The sequence below is a fragment of the Ovis aries genome, chromosome 25 (assembly GCF_016772045.2).
Source record: "Ovis aries strain OAR_USU_Benz2616 breed Rambouillet chromosome 25, ARS-UI_Ramb_v3.0, whole genome shotgun sequence".
In the NCBI taxonomy this organism is placed as follows: Eukaryota; Metazoa; Chordata; class Mammalia; order Artiodactyla; family Bovidae; genus Ovis; species Ovis aries.
Window position 1 is genome coordinate 27,500,862 of NC_056078.1, and position 21,008 is coordinate 27,521,869.

Sequence of the window (21,008 nt, forward strand, 5' to 3'; positions counted from 1 at the left end):
AGGATTTGAAATAGCTCAACTGGAATTCCATCACCTCCACTAGCTCTGTTTGTAGTGATGCTTCCTACATCTTGACTTCACATTCCAGGATGTCTGGCTCTAGGTGAGTGATCACACCATCATGATTATCTGGGTCGCGAAGATCTTTTTTGTACTTAATGCACTCAACATGTCATCAAATTTGGAAAACTCAGCAGTGGGGACTAGAAAAGGTCTGTTTTCGTTCAAACTCCAAAGAAAGGCAATGTCAAAGAATGTTCAAGCTACCACACAATTGCACTCATCTCACATGCTAGCAAAGTAATGCACAAAATCCTTCAAGCTCAGCTTCAGCAGTATGTGAATCAAGAACCTCTAAACGTACAAACTGGATTTAGAAAAGGCAGAGGAACCAGAGATCAAATTGCCAACATCCGTTGGATCAAGGGAATTCCAGGAAAACATCTACTTCTGCTTCACTGACTACACTAAAGCCTTTGACTATGGATCACAACAAACTGTGGAAAATTCTTAAAAAGAAGGGAAAACCAGATCACCTTACTTGCTTCCTGAGAAACCTGTATGCAGGTCAGGAAGCAAGAGTTAGAACCGGACAAGGAACAGTGGACTGGTTCAAAATTGGGAAAGATGTACATCAAGGCTGTATACTGTCACCCTGCTTATTTAACTTATATGCAGAGTACATCATGTGAAATGCTGGGCTAGATGAATCACAAGCTGGAATCAAGATCAACAAGCTCAGATAAGCAGATGACACCATTCTAATGGCAGAAAGCAAAGAGGAACTAAAGAACCTCTTGATGAAGGTGAAAGAGGAAAGTGAAAAAGCTGGCTTAAAATGCAACATTCAAAAAACTAAGATCATGAGTTTGAGCAAACTCCAGGAGATAGTGAAGGAGAGGGAAGCCTGGTGTGCTACAGTCCTTGTCGTTGCAGGGTCAGACAATAGAAACCTACAGATCTAGATGGCTTAAAATGATGAATTTGCTTAAACATTTAAGAAAAAACAATACCTACACAAATTTACATGAACCCAGAAAGTTAGAAGAGAACACTTCTTAACTCACTTGACTAATCTGGTTTTTAATCAGATGGTCAGTACTACCCCTAATACCAAAACCAGATGAAGACTAAAAAAGTGATATAAATGAATTATTTACAAAACAGAAATAGACTCAGACACAGAAAACAAATTTGTTTACCAGAAAGTATAGCAGGGCTGGGGTGTAAGAGTTAGAGATAATTTAGGAGTTTGGGATTAACATATACACACTACTATGTAGAAAATAAATAAACCACAAGGACCTATTATATAGCATAGGGAACTAACTATATTCAATGTCTTGTAACAACCTATAATGGAAAAGAATCTGAAACAGAAGACACATATATATACACACATAACTGAATCACTTTGCTGCACACCTGAAGCTAGTTATACAAACACATACAGGTGAAGACATCACAAAAAAATTAAAACCAGTATCTCTTATGAACAGAGATATAAAACTCCTCAATAATTAAGCTTTAGTAAATCAAATCCATCAAAATCCAGTTTTAGTATAAGTGTTGCTAAAGCAAGCACAAATCTAGGAAAATATAAAAATGATAATACATCAAAAATAAGTGAGGTTATCTAAAGAGCCAGACCGGCTTAACATTTAAAAAATTAATAAATGTAATCAAGTGTATTTATACTATGAAGGAAAATACATAAATCTCATATTTTAAAAGATTAACAAAGTTTAATACTCAGTTTTGATTTTTTTTTTAAACTCTCAGCAAACTAGGAAGAGAATGGAATTTCCTTACCCAGATAAAGAGCATCTGTAAAACTTAATATTAAAAGACTGAGGACTTCCCTGGGAATCCAGCAGGGAAGACTCAGCCCTTTCACTGCAACAGACTAAGATCCCACATGCTCTGTGGTGTAGTCAAAAAAACAATAATAGTAATAGTAAAAGACTGAATATTGTTCCCCTATGATGGAGAACAAGAAAAGAATGTCCTCCTCACATCTGCTACTCAACACTATATTCGAGGTCCTAGCCATATGTCCAATAGAAAGACAAATATCGTATGACATCACTTACATGTGGAAACATATGATACAAATGAATTTATTTACAAAACAAAGAAACACAAACATAGAACACAAACTTATGATTGCCAAAGGGTAAAAAGGATTAGTGAGAGAGAAATCAGGAGTTTGGGATTAACAGATACAAACTATATATCAAATAGATAAACAACAGGGTCCTACTATATCACACAGGGAACTATATTCAATATCCTACAATAAACCATAAGGGAAAGGAATGTGAAAGAGTATGTGTATGATGTATGTGTAAGTGAACCACTTTGTTATATACCAGAAACTAACAAAACATTGTAAATCAACTATACTTCAATAAACAATTGAAAAAATAAGACACCACCAAATGTTGAACCTAAACTCTTCATACATCATTAGTGGTAGGAAGAGGCACAACCACACCTGAAATAGTTTTAACAGTTTTCTATAAAATTAAACATATATCTGCACTTGATCCAACAATTATACTCCTAAGTACCTGCCCAAGAGGAATAAAAACATACTTAACACAAAGACTCCTATACAAATGATTAAAACAGGTTCATTTACAATACACTAGAAACCAGCCACGGAGAAGGCAATGGCACCCCACTCCAGTATTCTTGCCTGGAAAATCCCATGGACGGAGGAGCCTGGTAGGCTGCAGTCCATGGGGTCTCGAAGAGTCAGACATGACTGAGCGACTTCACTTTCACTTTTCACTTTCATGCATTAGAGAAGGAAATGGCAACCCATTCCAGTGTTCTTGCCTGGAGAATCCCAGGGACGGGGGAGCCTAGTGGGCTGCAGTCTCAGGGGTTGCACAGTGTCAGACACGACTGAAGCGACTTAACAGCAGCAGCAGCAACACATGCATTTTCGTACAGTCATGCAAAGGAGTATACTTAGCAACAAAAAGAAATGAACTACTGTAATACACACCAACATGAATGAAGCTCAAAAATGTTCCACTGAACAAAAAAATAAAAGCCACAAAGACTATATCCTGGGGTCTTCTCAGAGGTAAAGATTCTGTGCTTTCACTGCAGGGGGCATGGGTTCAATCGCTGGTCAGGGAACTAAGATCCCACATGCTGCATGGCACAACCAAACAACAACAACAGCAAAAAGACTATATGCTGCATAATTCCATTTATATGAAACTCTAGCAAAGGGAAATCCAACAGTAACAGCAGATAAGTGGTTGGCTGGAATCACCGGTAGGAGATGAGATGGCAGGAAGTGGAAGTGGCTGCAAAGATGTACAAAGGAATTTTTTGGGCTAATGGAAATGTTCTACATCTTGTTTTTGATGGTTGCTGCACAGCTGCAAAACAAAGCATATTCTTAAAATATGTTTTGTATTTTAAGCATTATGCTTTATATTATATGTGCATTATGTTCTTTGTACGTTGTAACTCAATAAAGTTGATTTTTAAAATAAAACGGAAAAAATCTATCAAAAAATTTTCAGTTTACATTCCCCTAACCCATGTATCATACTGTTCATGGGGTTCTCAAGGCAAGAATACTGAAGTGGTTTTCCATTCCCTTCTCCAGTGGACCACATTCTGTCAGACCTCTCCATGACCTGCCCGTCTTGGGTGGCCCCACATGGCATGGCTTAGTTTCACTGAGTTAGACAAGGCTGTGGTCCATGTGATCCAACTGACTAGTTTTCTGTGATTATGATTTCAGTGTGTCTGCCCTCTGATGCCCTCTTGCAACACCTACCCAGAGTTTTGCCAAGAGAACACACTGCTCATAGCAAACACGCTCTTCCAACAACACAAGAGAAGACTCTACACATGGACATCACCAGATAGTCAACACCGAAATCAGACTGATTATAGTCTTTGCAGCCAAAGATGGAGAAGCTCTATACAGTCAGCAAAAACAAGACCAGGAGCTGACTGTGGCTCAGATCATGAACTCCTTATAGGCAAACTCAGATGTAAATTGAAGAAAGTAGGGAAAACAACTAGACCATTCAGGTATGACCTAAATCAAATCCCTTATGATTATACAACGGAAGTGAGAAATAGATTTAAGGGACTAGATCTGAGTGCCTGACAGAGTGTCTGATGAACTATGGACCAAGGAGACAGGGATCAAGACCATCCCCATGAAAAAGAAATGCAAAAAGCAAAATGGCTGTCTGAGGAAGCCTTACAAACAGCTGTGAAAAGAAGGGAAGTGAAAAGCAAAGGAGAAAAGGAAAGATATAAGCATCTGAATGCAGAGTTCCAAAGAATAGCAAGGAGAGGTAAGAAAGCCTTCCTCAGCGATCAATGCAAAGAAATAGAGAAAAATAGAATGGGAAAGACTAGAGATCTCTTAAAGAAAATTAGAGATACCAAGGGAACATTTCATGCAAAGATGGGCTCGATAAAGGACAGAAATGATATGGACCTAACAGAAACAGAGGCCATTAAGAAGAGGTGGCAAGAATACACAGAAGAACTGTACAAAAAAGATCTTCCTGACCCAGATAATCATGATGGTGTGATCACTCATCTAAAGCCAGACATCCTGGAATGTGAAGTCAAGTGGGCCTTAGGAAGCATCACTACAAACAAAGCTAGTGGAGGTGATGGAATTCCAGTTGAGCTATTTCAAATCCTGAAAGATGATGCTGTAAAAGTGCTGCACTCAATATGCCAGCAAATTTGGAAAACTCAGCAGTGGCCACAGGACTGGAAAAGCAGTTTTCATTTCAACCCCAAAAGAAAGGCAATGCCAAAGAACACTCAAACTACCGCACAACTGCACTCATCTCACACGCTAGTAAAATAATGCTCAAAATTCTCCAAGCCAGGCTTCAGCAGTACGTGAACTGTGAACTTCCAGATGTTCAAGCTGGTTTTAGAAAAGGCAGAGGAACCAGAGATCAAATTGCCAACATCTGCTGGATCATCGAAAAAGCAAGAGAGTTCCAGAAAAACATCTATTTCTGCTTTGTTGACTCTGCCAAAGCCTTTGACTGTGTGAATCACAATAAACTGTGGAAAATTCTGAAAGAGATGGGATTACCAGACCACCTAACCTGCCTCTTGTGAAACCTATATGCAGGTCAGGAAGCAACAGTCAGAACTGGACGCAGAACAACAGACTGGTTCCAAATAGGAAAAGGAGTATGTCAAGGCTGTATATTGTCCCCCTGCTTATTTAACTTATATGCAGAGTACATCACGAGAAATGCTGGGCTGGAAGAGCACAAGCTGGAATCAAGATTGCCAGGAGAAATATCAATAACCTCCGATATGCAGATGACACCACCCTTAAGGCAGAAAGTGAAGAGGAACTAAAAAGCCTCTTGATGAAAGTGAAAGAGGAGAGTGAAAAAGCTGGCTTAAAGCTCAACATTCAGAAAACAAAGATCATGGCACCTGGTCCCATCACTTCATGGGAAATAGACAAGGAAACAGTGGAAACTGTGGCTGACTTTTTTTTGGGGGGCTCCAAAATCACTGCAGATGGTGACTGCAGCCATGAAATTAAAAGATGCTTACTCTTTGGAAGAAAAGTTATGACCAACCTGAATAGCATATTCAAAAGCAGAGACATTACTTTGCCAACAAAGGTCCATCTAGTTAAGGCTATGGTTTTTCCAGTGGTCATGTATGGATGTGAGAGTTGGACTGTGAAGAAAGCTGAGAGTTGGACTGTGAAGAAAGCTGAGCACTGAACAATTGATGCTTTTGAACTGTGGTGTTGGAGAAGAGTCTTGAGAGTCCCTTGGACTGCAAGGAGATCCAACCAGTCCATCCTAAAGGAGATCGGTCCTGGGTGTTCATTGGAAGGACTGATGCTAAAGCTGAAACTCCAATACTATGGCCACCTCATGCGAAGAGTTGACTCATTGGAAAGGATTCTGATGCTGGGAGGGATTGGGGGCAGGAGGAGAAGGGGACGACATAGGATGAGATGGCTGGATGGCATCACTGAATCGATGGACATGAGTTTGAGTAAACTCTAGGAGTTGGTGATGGACAGGGAGGCCTGGCATGCTGTGATCATGGTGTTGCAAAGAGTCGGACACGACTGAGGGACTGAACTGAACTGAACCCGTGCATTCCAATTCTAAGAATTTATCCCAAAATGTACCCCAAAGAAACTGTCAGCCAAAAACACAAAGATGTATTTACAAAAATGTTCATTATAGCATTATGTAATAGAAATAATTTCCCTTAGTGGTCCATTGCAGGGGATTGATGAAATAAGTTACGGTACATACATAGACTAGGATCTTACAGCACCTAAAGGCACCAATTAGATTTATATATATTGACCCAAAACATGTTGTTAAATCAAAAAGATAGGGAGGCCCATGGTTGCCTAGTGGTTAGGATTCCAGACTCTCACTGCTATGGCCCTGGTTCCACGCCGGTCAAGGAACTGAGATACCAAAAGCCATGTACAGCCAAAAAAAAAACCACCCGAAAAGGTAATTTAAAAAAACACTGTGTGTAACAATTTTAGTAAATATATATAATACATACACATGTGAATTTTTTTAATGTATGAGCCAACTTTATAACAAGAGATGTCATCTCTTTCTTATAAGGAAGAAAATGCTAAGACCACTCCTATTTTAGAGATTAAGAAATTCTCATCAGAGATGTCAGGTAAGTGTCAGAGGAATCAAAATAAGACTGAGAGCCACACGGTCTTTCAGGAAACAACTGATATCTCAATGAACAGGTATACATTCTTAAAAGTTACCAGAAAAGAACTCTCCTCAGTTGGAAAAATAAAAGCAGAGTACCAGTGGAAAATGCCTGCATGGTTTTATAGCCATCTGCTTCTCAGTCTAACATTAGAATGAAATTCAGTAAAACTTTCTTCCATGTAATAGGTAGATAATGGTTCCTTATTTACTGTTTTATGCTGTGCTTACTTCCCTGCTGTTATCAAGATCTGATTTAAAAGCAGGAAGAAGACATGTCAGTGTGGAGTCTCCCTGAGAGCAGGAAGGAAGTACTTGGGACTGATTAAGGCCAGCATGATACACATAGGGGCCAATCTCATTCCAGCTGAGTTAAAGTAATCATTCCAATATTTATTCCTTTTCAGACCATGCCGGAAACAAAAGAAAAGTGAAAAACATTCACACATATATAGAGAGAAAGAGAAAGAAAAAGGCCAATTTATTACAATCCACTTGTCACATATCAGGTATTTGTAATATTTCAAAAAATAAATAATCATTAAGCTTCAATAAGTGGTGCTTATAAGGTAAAATAATTCCAAAACTTACCAGCATGACCCCCACAAAATTTATCCAAACTATACTGAAACTTCAGTATTCCTGATCTTCTCCTACCCTACCCTCCACTCCCACTGAGAATGAAATCATCTTGCTATGAAATTTTAAGGGGAAAAAAGATACTCTGGTGGTTGACTAAAGACCATTAGTAATATTCTGATGGCTTTCTAATCACATATATGTATGCATGGATACACACATATGTATAGTATTTGAGTACTGAACTTATAGATGTACCTTTGTTCAAGCACATAAATGCCAAGTAAGAAACTTTGAGATTATACAGTTCTGTACTATCTACTCACATTTGCCCAGTCTGTATCTTATCATCTTAAATAATCAAGTTGATCAACTGTCACCCCCGTCCCACAAAAGTACTTGGATTCTAATACCTCTGTATCTGGATACCTATATCTCACTCTATCCTAGTACCTAAGATCCAGCTTGAGCAAGATGGACAGGATGGAGAAAGGAAAGGGAAAAGAAGAAAGGATCTTACCAAAACTCTCACCAAATCATTTTCACTGACCTTGCCCACAATTATCAAATAGAGTGCTCATCTACTCTGAATACTCCAAGTAATACTAATACTTTTAACCTAACCAATCATAAAAATATCAGGAATAGCAGTTACCTTTTATTAAATATTTCCTGTGTATCCAGCACCATGCTGAGTACTATATGTTATCTCATTTAATTCTTCCTACAACTCTCCAAAGCAGGCTATAAAAATTTGGAGAGGTTCACTTGTTCAAGTCTATACAGATTGAAGAACTCAGAATCAGATGTAGGTCCATCTGTTTCAAGAACCAAAAAAAAATACTAACCACCATTCTATTTTATCCACACGCTTTTATTCCTCTCTTTACTACAAGACTGAGAAAACACAGTATGCACACCCATATGCAAAAAAATGAACCTCGACCTAAACCTTACAACTTAAACAAATACAAAAATTAACTAGATCACAGATCTAAGTGTAAAAAAGCAAACCCATAAAAATTCTAAGAGAAAATCTTTGTGACTTGGGGCTATGCAGAAAGTTCTTAGATACGACATTAAAAGTTCAATCCATAAAAGAAAAATTAATAAATTGGACTTCATCAAAATTTAAAACTTTTGCTCTATAAAAGTCACTGATAAGAGGATGAAGAGATAAGTTACAGCCTGGGAAAAAAACATTTGGAAATCACATATCCTTGAAAGGACTTGCATGTGTAACATTTACAAAAGAACTCTCAAAACTCAGCAGTAGGAAAACAATTTTAAGTTGTGCATAAGAAGTGAACATGGGCTTCCCTTGTGGCCCAGTGGTTAAGAATCCACCTTGCCTGGTCCAGGAAGATCCCACAGCTACTGAGTCCATGCGCTGCAACTACTGAAGCCCACACACCTAGAGCCTGTGCAACAACAAGAGAAGCCACGACAAAGAGAAGCCCGCACACTGCAACGAAGGGTAGCCCCTGCTCACAACTACAGAAAGCCTATATGAGCAACAAAGACCCACCCCGATCAAACAAATAAAAATCTAAATCTTAAAAAAAAAAAAGTCAACACCTCTCCAAAGCAGATATAAGAATGGTTAAAAAAACACACAATAAAAAGATGTGCAACATCATTAGCCATTAAAGAAATGCAAATTAAAACCACCATAAGATCTCACTACACACTCATTAGAATGGTTAAAATGAAACTGCCAACACCACCAGATACTGGTAAGGATGCAGAACAGCTGGAATTCTCTTATGCTGCTGATGGGAGTGTAAGGTAATAAAGGCACTCTGAAAACAGTCTGGAAGTTTCTTATGAAGTTAAAAATACACCTAGCGCAGGCGCCAATGGCGTTGGTCTGAAGAAGATCTTCAGACTGAGTGCAACACACCGACTTATTGTGACCTAGGAAAGGCTGCCAAAGATGTCTTCAACAAAGGATATGGATTTGGCATGGTCAAAATAGATCTGAGAACCAAGTCATGTAGTGGAGTGGAATTTTCTACTTCTGGTCATGCTTACACTGATACAGGGAAAGCATCAGGCAACCTAGAGACCAAATACAAGATCTGTAACTATGGACTGACCTTCACCCAGAAGTGGAACACAGACAATACTCTTGGGACAGAAACCTCTCAGGAGAATAAGTTGGCCGAAGGGTTGAAACTAACTCTTGATACTATATTTGTACTGAACACAGGAAAGAAGAGTGGGAAATTGAAGGCCTCATATAAATGGGATTGTTTCAGTGTTGGCAATAATGTTGATATAGATTTTTCATGACCAACCATCTATGGCTGGGCTGTTTTGGCCTTTGAAGGTTGGCTTGCTGGCTATCAGATGAGTTTTGACACAGCCAAATCCAAACTGTCACAGAATAATTTCCCCCTAGGTTACAAGGCCGCAGACTTCCAGCTGCACACTCGTGAATGATGGCACTGAGTTTGGAGGGTCGATCTACCAGAAAGTGAATGAGAAGACTGAAACATCGATAAACCCCGTGTGGAGAGCCGGCAGTAACAATATCCGCTTCGGCATCACTGCTAAGTACAAGCTGGACTGCAGAACTTCTCTCTCTGTGAAAGTAAACAATGCCAGCCTGACTGGACTAGGTTACACTCAGACCCTTCGACCAGGAGTGAAACTGACCCTGTCAGCTCTGACAGATGGAAAGAACTTCAATGCAGGAGGGCACAAGGTCGGTCTGGGATTTGAACTAGAAGCTTAATGCAGTTTTGAATAAAGCATCAGCTTTGTCCCTGGAGATGAAGAGAAATGAACCCACTATGTTTTGGCCTTAAAATTCTTCTGTGAAATTTCAAAAGTGTGAACTTTTTATTCTTCCCAAGAATTGTACTCCTCCCCACACTGAAGCTTAGGTACTGAGTCCATCCTAAGGGAGGTGCTTGAAGGCATGCCCGGAAGCTGTCACGTTAGTGCCACGTTTCAGTTCAGTTCCGCAGTGTTATTTTCAAAGTGTTCCTCAGCAACAGTGTAGTGTCATGTTCAAAGGAGATGACCTGACCCTCCAGTTGTCCATCATATCCTGCATGTCCCACACCACTTGTTCATGACCTTACAATATACTGGTCTCTGTACGGTAGTAGAATCTTTGGTTTTACATCAGAGTAAAATAAAATAAACCCATCACATTTGGAATATTAAAAAAAAATAAAATACACCCACCATATATCCCAGCAATCCCATTCCTGGGTACTTAAAGAAATGAAAACTATGTTCACATAAAAACCTGTACACAAATGTTTATAGTAGTTCTACTTATAATTGCCAAAAACTGGAAACAATGAAAGAGGATAAACTACTGAAACACACCACTCAGCCACTATACTGAGTGAAAAAAAAACCACAATCTCACATATAGCATATTCTCAGGAAAGACGATGCTAATAGTAACCAAGAAGGGATCAGTGATTGCCAAGGTTTGGGGTGAGGAAGAGGTGACTCTGAGAGACAACATGAGGGAGTTTTGGGGGAAGTACAGCTGTTCTGTATCCTGATTGTGGTTAAGTGGCTAAGAAATCTATACATGTGTTAAAATGCATAAAAACACACTCACAAGATGGAGAATGGTAGGTACATTAGGATGATCCTTCTGTGTCATCTTTTAGAGGATATTTCTATAATACATGGAAACTCATGTGCTGATACATCTGTAGATTTTTTTTTTCAGTTCAGAATTAAAAGAAACCATCAGAAATGGTTCCCTTTTTCAGTGGGAGAAGAGATGTGTATCTTTTTACTGTTTGAATTATGAGTCATTTTTGTACTCCTCCTTATACTTTTTCAACTTTTAATTTTGTTCTATTTGTTGCTTACCATGGAGCACTTCTCCAGGACTTCCTCCTGGAACTTCAGAAATCGCTCCTGAACTTCAGCTTCATTGAGGAAAAAGGCAAGGAAGTGAGTGAAGGGCTGCTTTCTTCTAAAAGTGAGCAGAAGAACATCAATCCGAGTTCGAGCTGAAATTACACCACTTCGATGCTGGCCAGTGATTACTGTAAGCAACAAAAAAGATTTAACACGCTCAAGGACCACCAACTGGCTGTAAAATAGGTGACCTCTTAAAACTGTCATCTCTGGGGAACAAAACTGTCATGAATGTGTACATAATTCTGAACAGCAGACAGTACCAAGGGTAAGAAAGCTGTTAATGAATCCAGTCTAAGCAGAATGAGGTTTAAACAGAATAATCTTAAGACCATCTGATGAAGTAAGGAAATGAATTCAAAAGCTACAAAGCAATCCCTCATACCTTGCTAGTATAAATGTAAAATGGTACAGCTGATATGTAGAAGTCTGGCAGTTCCATAAAAAATTAAACAGAGAAGTACCACATGACCCAGGAATTTCACTCCTAGGTAGAAACTCAAAGGAAGTAAAAGCAGGTATTCAAAAAAAAAAAAAAAAAAAACAACCCTCTTGTACAAATGTTCATAACAGCTTTATTCACAACAGCCAACAGGTGGAAAAACACAAATTGTCCTTTAACCAATAAATGAACAAATAAACTGTGGTATTAGGTATTATCATACACTGAAATACTATTTGGCAAAAGAAAAAAAGGGAGTGAAGTAATCATACATGCAAAAACATGGATGAATCTTGAAAACATTATGCTAAGTTAAAGATGCCAGACACAAAAGACCACATATTGCATGTTTCCACGTATAGGAACTATCTAAACAGGCAAATTCAGAGAATCAGAAAGCGGATTAGTGGTAACAAAGATCTTGGGAGTAGTGAGGAATGGTGAGTGACTGGTTAATGGATATGAAGTTTCCTTTTTGGCTGACAGATGTTTTGGAACCAGACAGTGGTTGTCGAGCAACTGTAAATGTTTCCTATTCCAGGGGATCTTCCCCACCCAGGCATTGCAGGCAGATTCTTTACAGTCTGAGCTACCAGGGAAGCCTGTAAATGTACTAATAATGCCACTCGATTCAACACTTTAAGGTGGTCTAAATGGCAAATTTATGTTGTGTATATTCTACCATTTTTTAAAAAAGAACAATATATTACACGGAAACTCAAACAATAAAAATTAAGAACAAAAAAAGTAGAGTTTTCTGTTATGTGAATTTTACCTCAATTTTAAAAAATACTGTGGCAAAATTTTTAACGATTTGCTATAGTAAAAGAGCAAAACAGAGTCTACTACAATATATATGATCCTACCCTAACTGTATGAAAAATACAAGGCTAAAGTAAAAATGTTTCTCTATATCTGCATTATTATGTATGGATATCAAATTTCCACACCTTAGTGTAATTTGGTCTTCTCTGATCTGGGCTGTCTTTATATATAAATGAAAATAAGGGGAAAAACCACAAAATCTTATACTACAATCTGTAAAGAAACAAAAAATCATTTAAGGATTACATAACCTCTGTTTAATAGAGATTAAACCTCTAGGTTCCAGAACTGGCAGTGCTTGGTTCAAAACATAAACGAAGGAAAATGCAGAAGATAGGAACAATGAACAAAACTGGCATCTCAACGGAGGATTTATTAAAGAGAAAAGGACAGATTTCTGAATATGATATAAAATACTGAAGTATTAACTTAAATAGTAGCAAAATCTGCTACATACTTTCAAGACCACAAAGCTTGTTCCTTCCAAGCAACTGCAGAAGTTAAACAAATAACTCCATTTATTTGTCCTAATACTTCCCATTAAAGCATTTCAAATTTCCTACAAGAACAGCCTAATTTTTTTTTAAATAAAAATGAAATTATCATACCCATTTTGTTGTAAAGAAATAAGATGGAAATTTCTGGGAAAAGAAGTAAATTATGAATGAACTGGGATTCCAATGATAAAAGGATCTGCCTGCCAATGCTGGAGACTAAGGAGACATTGGTTTCATCCCTGATTCGGGAAGATTCCCTGGAGGAGGAAATGGCTACCCACTCCAGTATTCTTGCCTGGAGAAACCCATGGACAGAGCAGCCTGGCAGGCTACATTCCATAAGGTCACAAAGAGTCGAACACAACTAAGCAACTGAGCACTCAGGCATGCACACGTGAATGAGTTAACAGAAAGCCTAAAAGCTGTTTTCCTAAACAGAAAATTGACGGAAGTCATAACCAAAAAATGTAAGAGAGCTTCCCAAATGGCACTAGTGGTAAAGAACCCACCTGTCAATGCAGGAGACATAAGAGACTCAGGTTCAATCCCTGGGTCAGGAAGACCCCTGGAGGAGGGCTGGCAACCCACTCCAGTTATTTTTGCCTGGAGGATCCCATGGACAAAGGAAAGGAGCCTGGCCAGCTACAGTCCATGGGGTCACAAGGAGTCAGACATAACTGAAGTGACTTGGCAAGCATGCACAAAAAAATTTAGAGTAGAGACATGGTATTTTTTTGATGACATAATTTTATTTTCAATAGAACACTTTGAGAATCCAAAAGATTCAAATGCCCAGTGAGGGGAAGTGTCCGAGCAGGCATTCAAATAATGTGCCATAAAAATACTGACAAAGGAGGATTCAATGGTAAACTGGAATAATGTTAAAGTAAAGTAGAAATTATAATTATCTCTGCACCAGGAAAAAAATACGGTAAGAAACTAAAAGAAAAAGGTATGCAGGGGAGGGAAGCTTAAAACTCCTGTTTATGTTTAGTTCTATAAAAATTTAGTACAAAATACTGTATCTATCCTTTTGCACTAAGAAGGTAGTTTGGCAGAGAATAAGACTAGTAAGATGTTTTCATTTTTTTAAACACAGAAAACTGCTAAGGGCATGTCAAAGGTGCTCAGACTTATTTCCAGAAAAAAATTCAAAGCTGAGTAAACAATAACTACAGAGCAAATATGATGAGGTTAGAAATATTCTAAAACTACAAATATCTGAGAGGACCAGAATTTACTTGACATGGGTCTAAGGACTACAACAAGAGATACAGAGGAAGAAAACAAAGGCACTGATGTGGAACTTTATAAAAACCAACTGCGTAACTAAAATGACAAAATCATTTTAAAAGCCTAGAGAATCCCATGGACAGAGGAGCCTGGCCAAATACAATCCATGGGGTCACAAAGAGTCGGATACGGCTGAAACACGCACAAAAAAATCATTCTTATATCCCATTGCTTGAGGTTTCAAAACAGACTAGACCAAATTCTTATCTAGAGGACAAACTGAAACCTACCAGATCATTTTCTTCTCTAGTTTCTCTAATTTAGGAGAGGCAAAACAACTAATTACAACATATACCACACCAATACAACTGCAGTTTTGATTTCACATCAGAACCCAATTTACTGTAACCAGTAAATTCAATTTTTTTATATACTTTACTTCCCTTCAAGACCAATAAGCCAGTTTATCCTCTTGCTTTTCAATTAAATTAGTTCCACTAAATTCTTACTTTTAACAATTAAACACCCTTAATTAATTTAATGCAATTAATAAAATTACTTCAGTATTTATAACCTGAACTTTAACACTTAAGGAAAGACACAAGCTTTTTTTTAAAAAAACAGTAATTCTAATGAACTAAATATCTATTTTAATGAAAGTCCTTCAAAAATGTCATTAAAGTTCTGAAGTTAGAATTTACTCGTTACAAAGGGGCTGGGGAAAACTCCAGCATTCCACTGTCCAAAATAGGAGCCCACATGCAGCCAGTTAAATTAAAAGATAAATGAATTAAAATTAAATAGAATTTAAAATTCAGTTCCTCAGTCACATTAGCCACCTTTCAAGTACTCACTCACGAGTGGCTAGTGGCTCTTTGGATACTGCAAATATACAACATACTCACCATCATGGAAAGTTCTTCTGGACAGCACCACTCTAAAGTCAACCGCTACTTATCTGCCACAGTGATTATTTTTACATAGAACAAAATAAGAAGAGTACTTATAATTCTTTTCTCCTAAAACTTAATACAATCCACAAGTGTTTATGGAAAATGGATTATTGGAGGCTGTGGCACTTACCTGATGCTGAAAAATTCCTACTGTTTTAAAAATTCTGTCCCTTCAGTACCCCTCACTCAAAGTCACTTTACAAGTCTGTGCACTTGGTTCACACTGATGCTTTAGTACAGAACTTTCTGACATGGTTTCTATTGCCAAACTATTTTTCCTCACCTGAACACTTACTTGAATCAGGCTGTCGTTTTAATTATTACTCTTACAATTTCCTTCCTAGTCTACAAAGCAAGATAAAAACAAGATAACTAATAGGGAAAGGGCTGAGCTTCATTTCAAATTTGCTGATCTCACTTTTTCTCTCTAATTCTAACTTTGAATAATTCACAAACTCCACTTCAAGCTACTGAAGCATACAAGAAATCTCCTAGTCCACAATAAAATCTGGAAGCTTTATTCCATCAGTATGTAGTAAAGTATCAAATTAAGGCCCAGGTACTCAAATCAAGATAAGGCTGTGTAAGTACATCTTTCCTCATCTGAGAGACTGATGCTGATATAAAAAGAACAACAGCTACAGAACCACATAAAAAATATAATCATCAAACACTGCAGTTGGGTCACATTATTCCATGCACATACAAAAGTGACTGCAAACATATATAGAGTCTCACCAATTTCTCCTTCTTGTCCAGGCTTAGGAATGCTAATAGAAGTTTTGGTCTCCACTTCTAGTTTCTTTCTAGTGTCCCCTCTCTTTCCAACAATATGCCTATAATATAGAAAAAGTTAATTAATGTAAGTCAAAATATACCAGAATAAAGAACTCCATCATATTTAAATCATATGTGGCCAGAGATACTCCCTCATAGAAGAGTGCTTCAGTACAAACTCAGTTTTCATAGAGGAAATAATAAATTATATAGCTTTATAGAACATGTTGCATTATATTCACTGACAAAACCATGTTCTACAGCCAATTCAATGCCTAGAAAGAATAATTAAACCCAATGCCTGTTTGCTTCTCAAAACTAGATTCAAAATCTGGGTCTGCAGTTAAGTGAAAGAAAAGCTAGCATAGTCTCACTGGACACTTGAATGGGTCTACAATTTGAAGGGGGAAAATCTTGCCCTCTTAGAGAGCAAATTAACTACATTTTGAGTTCATCCTAAGGGAATTATCCTTCATTAATTAAATAATGGCAAAGAGCTTAGCAAAGAGCAGGGTCCACCAACCAAGACAGATGCAAGCACAGAAAGAGGTAACCCTCAGGCTGAATTCAAACACATAGACATGTCTTGTTTGGGAGATTTCACCTAAAACTTGGGAAATTTCACCTAAAAAATATTGATTTCTAAGTTCTTTCAAAAAATTGGGAGATCTGACTACTCAATGGCAAAAATAGGCTGGAACATGAGCTCATTTCTGAAAATGGAATATGAATTCATCACAATCCCTGCCACTTCCTACTGTCTTTTATTGACTCCAATCATCTATTGGCTCACATTACTTACTCAGGCCGCCTAGTATAAACAATTCTGACCATCCAAAGCTATCTTCTGGAACCCATAGTAATTAGATGTATCAAAGCAAATGAGACTACTTTACTCCCAGGAGAAAAGTTTCAGAGTCTAAATAAAGCACTAAGAGACCATCACAGGACCATAAAGTTAAGAGAAAAAACTTCCTCATCAATAGTATTTTGACTTCGATGACTTCAATTACAGTACACTACAGCACTGGTGACTATGCCTAAAATTCTATACTTGTTTTTACATGGAATAACCAAGTCCGATTATTTCCATTAAGATTTATTGTAGTAAGCCAGCTTTTTATAAAAGATGTTCAGAAGAGGACTGGAACTCCACAGTTTCCATGTGGTTTTTCTCTGTGTTGAGCTAGCACCAATTCCCTTAGCCTTTGCCTTTCCAGGTCTTATCAATAAAGGAGTATTTTCAGTCAGGTTCCTGTTTGTTAGCACATGGCTAGTGGACAAACCTCTCATAAAGTAGCTGGCTCAAAGTGTTATTAATAGTCTAGGCACCTTAGAAAGGGAAGTGGTTGAGGTTAAAGAGGCTTTAGAAGCAAACAAACCTTGGCCAAGTCATTTAACCACTCTTAGCCTACTACTTCACTTAAAAAAATGGAGTGAATAATACCTAAGTATCATAAGGTTGGTCATAAGGATTAAATGTGATTATATATGAAAGGACTTCCCAGTGACTGGCACATAGCTCAGTATAGACCATGTCATCCTCATTAAACTCATGATGGCATCCTTCCAGTTCAGAGTACAGACAGACCCAAAAGACGTTTACACAGGAAGTCTAAAGCATTCACTAAAATAATACAGATAAACAGTGAAAGGATGACTCCTTATTGTATAAGTGGAAATTCTTGCCAGATCAAATGGTTCTCAATCTTGGCTACACACTGGAATCACCTGGGTAGCTATAAAAACTAATAATGCCTGGGTTCAGCTCCCAGAGATTTCAGACTCAACTGGTCTGGGGTACACCTAGGTATTAGGAGTTTTTAAAACTCCCCAGGTGATTCTAATTTGTACCTGAAGTTGAGAGCCACAGTATTAGACCTCGTCTGTGGACATGTGCACCACTATTAGACTTTGATTATAAGTTAGTTTGGTCAAGTAATTTCTTCCTTGGACCAAATAAGCTTACATAGATGATTCTTAAGATGAAATCTTCCATGTATTTGTCAGTAAGACCAAAAGGAAGGAAGAGAGGAAGAGAAGGAAGGAAGAAGAAAGGAAAAAAGAAAGAAGTCTTCCTAGTAAATATTGTCTATTAATTAGGATTTAGCAGAACCAATACTTAATCTAACATGCAAGTCATCTGGAACAAAATGAGTATTTAGAATATATAAAATTCAAAAGGTCATATGGTTAGAATCAGACATTTAAGGAATCTTTACATACCTTAGCAGTAACAAATTTATACATTAAGGAAGACATGTTGCATTGATTTTTACCAGGAATCTGAGTCACAAGTTTCTAAAATCCCATTTCTTAGAAGAAAATGTGACTGAAACCTGGGAGGAAGGTGAGCTGTCAGGATCAGCGTTTGGTTTCTCATTTGGTCCCATTCCAGGAGAGAAATTTCATCCTCAATAGGTGTCTCAGAAAATTCTCAAGGTGAAAAAAATGCAACTATTCGCCTCTTGGAACTTAAAGGTGTATGATTCTGTATTTGGAGACCTCCTCTCATAGAGAAGTACAGACAGACTTTATTCATCTGGTACAACACAGAAAAACAATCTATCACTTCCTAGACCATCCTATCTTCAGAGGTGCAAGCCCAAAAGAAGCCAGCCAGCTACATGAGCTAACGATATTAGTGGTTAATAAGAGACAGAATATTATCAACACGAAGACAAGCAGGCACAGATTGAAATGATCACAAAGCTTCCAAGCAATTTAAAACTAACGATGATTCCGGAAAAAGCATTTTAGTCTTTGACAAGAACTGGAGGACAACAGAACAGACACATTCCTGCCTTCAAATAGTTTCCTGTCTAGAGGAAGAAACATCAAATAGCTGACAAATAAATATAAACATTAGGCTTGAGAAATGCTATAAAGGAAAAGTAGTGGTGTTATAAAAACATATACTATGGTAATCAATGTGGTGGGTGGGGATGCTGGTGTCAAAACAAGCTTCCCTAAGGAAGGAGAATATATTAATAACTAGGTAATGTAAGGAAAGGGAACAGCATATGCCAAAGCTAGAAGGTAGGAAGGAACCCAGCACATTTGAGGAACTGAAGAAAACCAGTTAAACTTAAGTGCAAATCCAGGGAAAGAGTGGTGTGAGCTGAAACTGAAAAATGCAGGGCTGGCTAAGTCATGTTCAAGATTTTGGCCACTGCTCTAATGGAATAAAATTCCATCTTCCAGGGAAGAATGTTAGTGGATTTCAAGCAAAGGTAATAAAATAATCAGGTTTTCCTTTTAAAAAGATTATTCCGCCCTCAATGTGAAGAACTGATTAGAATAGAGCAACAATCAGTGTGGAGAGACCAGTAAGTAGGCTATTTGAAATAATTCACAGAAGAGGTAGCAGAATGGCTATAAAGAAAAAGTAAGTGGTAGATTCAAAAGATACTTAAGAGGCAAAATCAACAGGACTTGGTGATATATATGGAATGATGAAACTGATCTGCAATTAGTCTTTAGAAATTCTAGGATGTTACACACTAAACCATATTGTCACTAATAAGTACTGTAATAAGTGTGGAAAGGAGAAGAATCAGCTTCCTTCTAAGTTTCCTGGAAGTGCCTTCCCATGAAGCTGCCAAGGGGCATCACTCACTTGTAGAGGAGGCTGGGGGCCTTGACGGTACATCGGAAACCTTGTAGGGTCTGCACCACCTCGTAGGTTTCACAGGGCTCTTCTGCACACTCCATGAGGCCTGTACAGAAACCATAACATCTCACTCAGAGCTGTTGCTCTGTGGACAACAGTCTTTCTTCTCCTCAGCTATCCAACCATTCTTGAGGTTTAAAGAAAAGCAATACACACACAAAAAGAACAGCCATACACTTTACACTGCAGAACACTGCTCCAACGTTCCTCCTCACCTGCTCTTAGACAAAAAAATAAAGAATAAAAACACATGACTATTTTAAATCTTCCAATCTTGGAACCTTGGAAAAAGGAGTATCTACATACCATTATTTAATTGTTTTCTCCCAGAAATAAATCTTGTGTACTATTTTACAGAGACATAATTCACATAAAATTCATCCTCTTAAAATGTACAACTCAGCGGTTTTTAGTATTAGGACACAAAATCACTTCAGTGAATGAGGTAGGTAGGAGTGATACTGGAGAATTTACTCCATACAGCCAAGACAAAGAGAAAACAGGAGGCTGAAATAAGAGCTCAAGGCCCCAGGGCTGAAGGGAAACAGCCACGATGGTTGTGTATTTGAAACTGCCTGAATATGACTGCAGAGAAGAAAAGAATTATGACACAACAACAACAGTTAATATTGGGCGTATGTTCATTTATTTCAACAATTTATAAAAACTAGTTCATAGCTTTACAGATAAAAGAACTTAATTTTGCCACAGACAATTGTTAATATTAATAGCTAACTAAAATTACCCCTTATTACATTTAAGCCTCTGCACAAAGATGAGACACAACTTAACTTATGAACTGAGAACACCTCCTCAAACAAACTCACCAGCCCACTCAGAATCAACAAGGGAGCTGTGAGAGGCCAAACAAGTCAAATTTCAGTGCTCTCACAGAAACACTGAAACAAAGATTGCTTATACAATATGGATAACATTGTACTTCTAATCTGACCAAAAAGCAACTAAGATTACCTTGGTAATAGTCATCATCTTCTTCTTCATGTTGATAAGTCTGTTCTTGGATGGGATTCTTCCTATAAACCCGTCCACCAATTTTTATAAGCTGGGGACGCAGAACTTCCATGATTATGTGGATCTTTACACAGGCCTACAAGGAGAGAACTGGGCATCAGTTTATAGTCCATGCTAAGCAAAAGCATTACTGTTTCCACGAGATTTCCCCTATCTAGAAGCTGTTTTAGTAAGTCAATTGCTGCATTTTCCACTACACTATTCCACTTCTGGCACACTCAAGACAGTAATTTGCAAACTATTCAGCATTCCTCAAAAAAAGTGATTATAAGATACTGAGCCTGTCCATGACTTTGGAAGAGAGACTAGAGGTCTCTTCATTACTTTAACCTAAAAGGAGTAAAATTCAACCTC

At 37.9% G+C, this 21,008-nt stretch overlaps 1 protein-coding gene and 1 pseudogene across 11 annotated transcripts in view; one reads left to right on the forward strand and one right to left on the reverse strand.

The window, feature by feature from the left end:
- Positions 1-21,008, reverse strand: part of ASCC1 (activating signal cointegrator 1 complex subunit 1) — a 116,397-nt gene that overhangs the window by 93,974 nt on the left and 1,415 nt on the right. For all 11 annotated transcript variants that reach the window (XR_009598530.1, XM_004021448.5, XM_042240936.2 and 8 more), the window contains 4 exons: positions 20,595-20,730; positions 19,569-19,668; positions 15,911-16,008; positions 11,172-11,350 (listed from right to left, as the gene is read on the reverse strand). Coding sequence is in view for 10 of the 11 variants with exons in the window: in XM_042240935.2 (XP_042096869.1) it covers positions 11,172-11,350; positions 15,911-16,008; positions 19,569-19,668; positions 20,595-20,730 (513 nt within the window). In the remaining variant the exon portion in view is untranslated. Of the gene's footprint in view, positions 1-11,171; positions 11,351-15,910; positions 16,009-19,568; positions 19,669-20,594; positions 20,731-21,008 lie in introns of those variants that run through there.
- Positions 1,220-10,316, forward strand: LOC132658642 (voltage-dependent anion-selective channel protein 3-like; annotated as a pseudogene).